The sequence below is a fragment of the Hyaena hyaena genome, unplaced genomic scaffold (assembly GCF_003009895.1).
Source record: "Hyaena hyaena isolate Hyena2069 unplaced genomic scaffold, ASM300989v1 scaffold_58, whole genome shotgun sequence".
In the NCBI taxonomy this organism is placed as follows: Eukaryota; Metazoa; Chordata; class Mammalia; order Carnivora; family Hyaenidae; genus Hyaena; species Hyaena hyaena.
Window position 1 is genome coordinate 800,813 of NW_024080689.1, and position 9,160 is coordinate 809,972.

Genomic DNA, 9,160 nt, shown 5'->3' on the forward strand with positions numbered 1-9,160 from the left:
TTTTTTTTTTTTTTTTTTTTTTTTTTTTTTTAGTAGAATCATTCCAGCTGCTGTGTTAAGAACGGACTGTACGGGGGCACCTGGGTGGCTCAGCCGGTTAAGCATCCGGCTCTTGATTTGGGCTCAGATCATGATCTCACAGTTTGTGAGATCGAGCCCCACCTCGGGCTCTGTGCTGACAGCACAAAGCCTGCTTGGGATTCTCTCTCTCCCTTTCTCTCTCTGCCTCTTCCCACTTCTCTCAAAATAAATAAACTTAAAAAAAAATGGACTGTAGGGGGCAAAAGTAAAAAAGGGATGGGTCAGCAAGTTATTGCTATCGTACAGAAGACAAGGGCTTGGCATCTGGGGGAACAGAGGAGATCGTAAGGGAAGGCTGGGGTCTACGTAAATGTTGAAGGCTCAGCCAAAATGATTTCTTAATGGATTGCTTGTACGGTTGTGAGAACAAAATGGGGAGTCAGGATGACTGCAAGGTTTGGGGCTTGAGGACTAAGAAGAACGGAGCTGCCATTAACTGATGTGGGGAGGAATGGGGTGGAGCACATTCTTGAGGGAGGATGGAGAATGTGTCTTTGGACACTCTAGAATCTGATACATCAGCTGGACGTCTAGACGGGGACATTGAGTACGTAGGTGGCAATGGCAGTTGGGGTTTCGGAGAAGCAAAGGCTTGAGGGGGTGGAATGTGGTGGATGTCAGATACAGGTGGTTGGTGAAGCTCTGGGGGGTGAATGAGTGCTCCCAAGAATCTGAGGACAGATAAAGAGGGGGTGTCCGAGGAGTGAGCCCAAGGGCTCTCCAGTGTTAGGAAGCTGGGAGGTGCCATTGATAGAAAGGAGTGGCCATTGTGACGTCAGAAGACTGGCGTCCTGGAAGCCAACTGAAGAGAAGGCTCCCGGGAGGAGCGGGTTGTCATGAGCTGCATCAAAGGCTGCTCACAGGCCAAACCCGAAGAGGCCTGATGAAGTGTCTGGTGTCCTGGCATCACCAACAAGTTCCTTACTTTCCCTCCCATGCAACGTGGGGGTGACCGTAAGACAAAACAGGAAGCAGACGGGGCCCAGCGAGAACAGACACAAATCCCAGGCATTCTGCCGTCGAGGGGGCCACAGAAAATAGGGTGAGAGCCGGCAGGGAGTTTGTTTGACGAGAATTACGTGGTGGAGGAGGAAAAACCCAGAATGTAGGAGACAGGGGAGAGTTACTGGCATGACCCCTTCAAGGAGACGAGAACGGACAGGATTCGGAGCAAAGGTGGCAATTTTAGTCACAGGGCTGCCACCAGGTGACAGCACGCAGTCCTTCTGCGGCAACGGGAGGAACGGCAGCGTAGGATGACTTTAGATATTGGCAGATGGGATGGATAGAAGCATCGGTGCGAGTTTTATTCTAATGTTCCGGTGTTTTAAAACCAAGTAAGCAGCAAAAGCACCCCAGGAGTGAGGCTGATAGAAATCCTGGACATTCGAGGGGGAAGGGCAGGGGGGAGAAAGTGTGTGATTATGATCTAGAAAAGCAAGAAAATAATGGGAAGTATGGGGTGTCTGCTGGAAGGCACAAAAAGCCTGTTACAGGTTCAGGGTCACAGATTTAAAGTGGAGCCAGTGGGTTCCGTGGGATTCCATCAGGATTATGGTTTCGCCAGAGGAACAGAACAAAATGAAGCAGAGGCCAGTGAGCTCACCCAAGGGAATGATGATAATGGAGGGGAAAGCAGGTGAGTCCAGAGAGGGGCGGTGAGGGGGTTACATGAAGGATGGACTGGGGATCCTAGCAGGGTCGCGGGCTGGTGGGGGGGGGGGGCGCTGTGCAGAGCTGGCGGAAAGACAGGAGTGGTGGTCAGAGAAAGGTCCCTGACACCGGACCCCGAGGGAGTGGCTTGGTACTGTGAGGTCTGGGGACGTCCACAGTAGGGAGGCGGACAAGATGGCCAGAGGAGGAAGGTTCAAGGACCCCGGAGGCCAGGTTATTGGAAGGATCCTTCCTGCATCTGATGAAGCGGCCAGGTGTTAAGGTAGGAGTGGTGTTGGAAAGAGTCAAAGTGACCCGGGGCCAGGGCCACCAGTATGTGACACAGCGGTGAGATGGGAGAGGGTGGCTTTGTCTGGTGACGTAGGATCCAAGCGGAGGTTTTTCTAGATGAATCTAGAAGCAGCAAGGAGGAGCAAGGACACCTGTCTGCCCAGCTGCAGGCTCAGGGATGGACGGGCTTTGGGGATGGACAGCCACACAGCTGGGTCCTCCAGGGACGGCAGGGATGGGTTAGGGCAAGGTGACGAAGAGGGGTCAGGGGAGCGAGGACGCTTTTCAGTGGGATGTCGACGGACCAGCATCCTTGTCCTGTGGGGCGCACGTACAGCATCGCACACTGTTCTGGGTGTCCGGATGTACTATTTCTAAATTCCACGACAGTCCCGCACGCTTGTTCGACCCTGGCCGCAGAGGTCACACGACACTGATGCATTGCACGGAGCCAGGATTCGAACCCCGGCCCCTCAGATTCCACATCCCACACTCCCTCCCCCAAACACAAAACTTCAAAATGGCACCCAAGTCTCAGAGCTCCGGGAAAGTAATCTAGCAGCAGCGAATGACATGGTCAGGAGGAGGAAGAAACTAGCAGGAAACTAGTTACTAAAATTATGTCAATTCCAAGAAACGTTGCTTGGGTGTATTTTTTTAAATTACTTTTAAAAAATCTATCTATCTATCTATCATCAATCATGTATGTAATTTGAGAGAGAGTGAGAGTGCCTGTGCATTGAGCAGGGGAGAGGGAGCAGAGAGAGAGAGAGAGAGAGAGAGAGAGAGAGAGAGAGAAACCCAGGCAGGCTTCAGGCTCAGTGCAGAGTCTGGAGTCTGACACCGGGCTTGATCTCACAACCCTGAGATCATGACCTGAGCCAAAAATCAAGAGTTGGACATTCAAATGACTGTGCCATCCAGGCGCCCCTTGGATGGGTGTTTGTAAACCCTGCACTCATATAACAAAATAATGTCAGAATGTATAGCTTCCTTCCCTCATTGATATCCCTAACACAGGAAGGCTGCTCTCTGTCACATGAGCTCCTATGGCTTGAGTGTGGCTGGGTGGGGCTGTGTGGGCCGTGGGATGACGAGGGGAGCATGCAGCCAGGGGCCACGCTGGGCCACAGGGGGAGAGGGGAAGGGGCAGGAGCATTGGGAGGGAAGGAGGGGCTTAGGGGAAGGGGGTGAGCTGGGGGCTGTGGGGGCCCTGGATCAGCAGCAGGATGCGTAAAAGACGTAGAGGACAGAACAGTGGCTGAATGGCCTAAGGATGGCTGCTAGTGGCTTCGAGAAATGCTAAGGCCTGAAGGTAATCTAGAAGTAAAGATTTTATTCAGATTTTTAAAATATACAGTACATTTGCCTGGTGCAAAACTTTTTTGAAATAGTTTTTACTGTTTATTTATTATTTTTGAAAGAGACAGAGCGAGAGGGCGGAGGGGCAGAGAGAGAGGGAGACACAGAATCCGAAGGAGGCTCCAGGCTCCCAGCTGTCAGCACAGAGCCCGACGTGGGGCTCGAACCCACAAACTGTGAGATCACGACCAGAGCCGAGGTCAGCCGCTTAACCCAGCTAGCCACCCAGGCGTCCCCAAAACTTTAAAGTACAAAAGCTTCTTACTGCAAAGTAAGTATTCTATCTACCTGAGTTGTCACCTAGTTTCTCAGGCCTGTGGATTAATCTGTTAGTGAATCTACCCATCCTTCCTCCCTCTTTCCCTTCTTCTTTTTTCTTTTTAGCAGAAATGGTAGCATACTATACTATAATTCTGCACCTCAAAATATTATCTTAAATTGCAGCACTATTCACACTAGCCAAGTGTTCAAAGAACTTACACATCCATCCATGGGCGAATGGATACACAAAATGTGATGTATACATAAAATGGAATAGTACTCAGCCTTCAAAAGGAAAACAGAAGCCAGTTACAGAAAGTTACATGCTGCACAACTCCATTTATACGAGGTTCCCAGAGTGATCAAGGTCATAGGAACAGATAGTAGAATTGGGAGGGGGGAGCATTGCTAGGGCGTAAGGAAAGGTGGAGTTCCGGATTTGTTTAGTGTATACAGACATTCGGTCCTGCAGGAAGTGGGGGCTCCTGGGATTTGCTGCACGACAATGTGTATGGTTGGCAATATCAGACTGTACACTTGGAAATTATTGGGAGAGTGAATTTAACTTGTGTGGGGTGCTTTTTTTTGCCACAATAAATATAAATTATCTTAAGGACTATTCAATAGAAATTATTCCTTTTATTTATTTTTATTTATTTTGTTTTTTTTTAATTTTTTAATGTTTTATTTATTTCTGAGAGAGAGAGAGAGAGAGAGAGAGAGAGACAGCGTGAGCAGGGGAGGGTCAGAGAGAGGGAGACAAAGAATCCGAAGCAGGCTCCAGGCTCTGAGCTGGATGTCAGCACAGAGCCCGACATGGGGCTCAAACCCACAGACCATGAGATCATGACCTGAGCTGAAGTCAGACGCTTTACCGAGCCACCAGGCGCCCCTTTTCTTTATTTTGAGAGGGAGAGAGAAAGCACGAGCCGAGCCGGGGAAGGGCCGAGAGAGAGGAGAGAACGAGAATCCCAAATAGGCTCTGCACTGCTAGCGCAGAGCCCAACGCAGAGCTCAAACTCATCAACTGTGAGATCATAACCTGAGCCAACATCCAATACTTAACCAACTGAGCCACCCGGGCGCCCCACCAATTCTTCTTTTTAATTATAGATGGATCTTAATTCATTCACCCAGTCTCCTATCGATCAACATTGTTTGTTTCCAGTCTCTTTCAATGCGCCCATGAAAATTCTGAAACATTTGAGGGCTTGAATTATTTAACAATTATGTTTGCCTGCTGGATACATTTGCTTGGCCCAGATGCAGTTCTGAGATGGACCCGCCACCCTCCACACATACCGACTGTAGCGCCATCTCTGAACCTTTGCTTAGTCTGCTCCCAATACTGTGAAATTTACCTTGACGTCTATTTACCCTAATCCTTCTTCTAGTTCAGGAGCCAGTCAGACGCCGGAGGCGAAGCATGGCTCTCAGACCACAAGCATATCTCTGTCCTCTGAACACAACAGCACTTCCTTCTGCCATCATCATTCACAAGGGGACTTGATCCAAGCTTGGATCTCCATAGTGATGGCGTTCAGACAATGCACAGCAGTAAAGCCATTCTGGTTGGTAAAAGATTGAAGTGCATCCCTATCTACTGAGAAGCCTAGGTTCTCTGGGCTTCTGGAGGGTGACTCTATCACCCATGCTCCTTCCCTGCCATAACCTCTTCTCAGAGCCTCCTGGTAAAGCAACTAAAAGGCTAAAATCTGGCTCAGCAGGCAGCGTCCAGGACCGGCTCCGGCACTGGGGTCAACTTTAGGTAACGCTGCCACCACCACCCCAGTCATACGAGTTTTCAATACAGTAAAGCCTTGGCTTGCGACCATAATTCATTTGAGAAACATGCTTGCAATCCAAAGCACTAGTATATCAAAGCAAATTTCCCTGTAAGAAATAGTGGACACTCAGATGATTCGTTCCACAAACAAAAATATTCATATAAAAATTATAATCCTGTCAGATAATACAAAAATAATAAAGAAAATACAAAATATAGAGAAAAATAAACAAACCCACCTGCACCTACCTTTGAAAACCTCCGTGGCTGGTGTGAGGGAGAGGAGAGAGGAGGGTTACGGTGTAGGACGACTTTCACTATCACTAATGGAATCATTGCTATTGGCTCAGTGGAATCTTTTTCTTTTTGTGCAACTTTAACAAGGAACCCATCCAATGACACTTGCTTTGGCCTCCTTTGGAGGAATTCACAGAAATGTGACATCGCATTGACGATCGCCCACAACCACACAGTGAGCAAGCGAGGGAGCGCAAGAGAGAACCACCATTGGCTCAGTTATGATCACGTGACATTCAGCATCGTAGTACTCGTATTGCAAGACACCGCTCGTTCACCAAGTTAAAATTTCTCAGAAATGTTTGCTCGTCTTGCAGAACACTTGCAGAAAAAGTTCCTTGCAGTCCAAGGTTTTACTGTATTTGAAATACAGGATTAATTTCATGGGTAGGATCGTGCCTTCTATTTCTCTGGTATTCCCTATAGCCTTTATCACACAAAATACCATATAATCAGTACTCCATTAATACTTGTTTCACAACCTGCAGGCTCCAGGGTATCAAGCCTCACTCCCACCGACTCACCTTACAGGGAAGGTTACTTCCATTCCAGAAAGGTCTGAGTGTCCCAAGAATCTCGCCCTCTCTGAAATCTGCACTCTCCAAGCTTCGCCTGTGGCCTCACAGAGGTGCCCTATAATCCACATCTCCGGAGGTCTTCCTCCCTGAGCTCAGGGCAGACCCTTCCCAACGCCTGTTGGGAACTTCTTAACTCAGCACAGGCTGACACCGGGCACACGGTTGTGTGATTTGTGAATGAGATGAAATCGAGCCGAACCACCTCCTCCTTTAACTCGCCTCCGTAGGAAAGGACTGTGTATAGCCTTTCACCTCCGTTACCTCCCTGACCCCATAGAGATGCCCCCTTGATCGCCACTGTTGGTCTTGGCCTGTGCCAGTTTACAGAGGGATGAAGAAACGGTCAGGACCCACCAGGCCGTCTTCCGACTCCAGCCTCCCCCTGACTTTGGCTTGGCCCCAGATCAGGACTGAAGGAAATCTGCGCCCACTCAGCTCCTCACTGACCTGCCCCCCCCACCCCCCCCAGGCCGCCCCAGCTCGCGCCCAGGTCGCAGGTGGGCTCTGGGCTGGGGTCCCAGGCCCTCTGGCCACGCCCCCGGCCTCCGGCCCCGCCGCTGCCCACCCTCACCTGGGAGACCCAGGCGGCCAGGTGCTCCAAGGGGGCGGCGGGCACGTCCCCGCACAGCACGGCGCCGCGGAGGCTGCGGGGCCCCGGCGGCTCGCGGCCGGTGCGCAGGAAGAAAAGCCCCTTGGCGCGAGGCTGGGCGGCCTCGGGCGCCGCGTCCAGCCCGGGTCGCAGCGCCAGCCCCCCGGGCCCGGGCCGCACCACCAGCAGCGGCGGCGGGCTCCCCGCGTCCTCGCGGCCCAGGAAGGCGCGCAGCAGCCGCTCCGCCTCGGCCGTGCCCGCGCAGCGCTCCCAGGCGCCGGCGGCCGGCCGCAGGCTCCGGGCCACGAAGGCCCCCAGGAGTCGCAGGCGCGGGTCGGCGCCCGGCTCCGGGTCCGCGTCCTCCGCGCCCGGCATCGCGCGCTTCTGCCGGCCCCAGCGGTTTCCCTGGCGACGCGGACGCGGCCGGGGCTCCCGCCCCCGCTGCCCTCCTATTGGACCGGAGACTTATGGCCACGCCCCTTCCAGGCTAGCGAGGGAGGAGAGGGACGCCGACGGCAAGGGGCGGGCTCGCGTCGTGGTTGCTAGGAAACCAGCGCGGCTCAGGGTTAGTGCTTGCTCTCTGGGATTGCAGGCGCTCAGGGGTGCCGGTCCAGAGCAGCGGTTTACGCAAGCGGTGCGTGAAGCTGGAGGCGAGGATACTAATGCTGTTAAGGGTCTTGCTGGCTAAGGTCAGATTAAAGTCTTTAGAAGACTCCAGACACTGAAGATGATGGTTTTCCCGTCTACCCCAAACGTGCAATTCAAACTTGAAAACGATGTCAAATCATACAATAGATGCAAGCGAATTCAGTGAGGTTTTAAAATTTCTTTTCCGTGATAACTTAAATACTTTAGGACGGTTTTTATGTGGTTCCTGAGCAGTTGAAAGGCGCTGGTGGGACTGAAGAACTGAATTTTTAATTTAATTTAATATGAAATAATAATGAAATAATACTTTTAGATCAGCTTCAGAATTTCAATATCAATTATTTTAAAAAGATTTTTTTAGGGTCCTGCTTTGTTCATGCCTTAAGTGTGTGCTCAGTCTGACAAATGGGGACTCAAACTCTGAGATGGCCCCAGTCAGTTCTTCTGAAGTGCAGAAAGGCACTTTTAAATATGCAGGAATATATGGATCTTGTCTTCCAAAAGGGATAAAGTGAAGCAACTTTCCTGACCTCAGAAATTAGCGTCTGTCACCTGCTGGATCCCTCTTCATTATGGGGATATAAATAGCTTGACCCTTTGCATGCTTGTAAGGGGAGTAGGGAGAAGGAAGGAGAGAGTCTGAGAGCATGATGCCTGCCGGTCTGAAATGAGCCCCCCCTCTGCCCTACCACCATGATTTTAGTTATCTCTGGTAAAAAAAAAAAAAAAAAAAAAAAAAAAAAAAAAAAAAAAAAAAAAAAAGAATGTTCATAATGGGCTTCAAAGAAACATTAACAGAATAAGCACTCATCAAAGGCGACTCAGCTAACAAGAACCCCTCAGGAAAAGTTGGTAGCTAAAAGGTAAAATGATTGATTTCATAATAACTGGGGCACAGGAGGCGCTATGATGAAAAATGTTCACAATAGAAAATGAATCTTTATGTTTGTAAAGAGTGTTTTATCATTGCCGGATTAAACAGTAGACAGACCAGCTGTGAGGAAAGGGACAAAGCAGGGGCCCTAAAATGGTTTTAAGATGAATTCGGTGATTGATGTTGCAAAAGAAAGCATCAGGGGAAAAGAGAAGTGTTGGGGGCTTCTTACACACAGCATAGTTGTTTAGAGTTTCTAGTCTGCACAGAGGAAGGCATGATTATTGTCTTAATGCTGAGGGCCTCCGAATGTGTCAATCCTGATCATGTTTTATAGAGAGAGTGACTTCAGGGCCATTAACTTCCTGTAAAGCCTTCAAATAAAGTTTCTACCACCCCAACCATGGCCTATTTTGCCCTACATCCTTATTGCCCCAATATACATAAAAATAGAACCCCAGAGGCCTGCAAAAATGATTTGAAGATACCTGTCTGAGAGCGAAGACTCCTGAACACTGGCAATCCAGGACTTTTTCCTCTAAAAACACACTTTAATCTTCATTTTAGAAGGAGATCGGCAGGATGGGTGGGGGGGAGGGGCATTAAGTGAGATTTATTGAAAGCAACTGACATCAAGTTTAGATTGTATAATTGTAGTAAGGGAAATAAAATAACAAACATGTTCACCATCTATTACTGTGTAACGAATTGCATGAAAAGTTAGCAGCTTCGTAACGTTA

At 49.8% G+C, this 9,160-nt stretch overlaps 1 protein-coding gene across 1 annotated transcript in view; it reads right to left on the bottom strand.

Moving 5' to 3' along the window:
• Positions 1-7,273, bottom strand: part of DNAH9 (dynein axonemal heavy chain 9) — a 332,337-nt gene extending 325,064 nt beyond the window's left edge. The window contains exon 1 of the mRNA XM_039231630.1: positions 6,881-7,273. Within this exon, the coding sequence (XP_039087561.1) occupies positions 6,881-7,273 (393 nt within the window). The remainder of the gene's footprint in view (positions 1-6,880) is intronic.
• Positions 7,274-9,160: the final 1,887 nt, after the last annotated feature.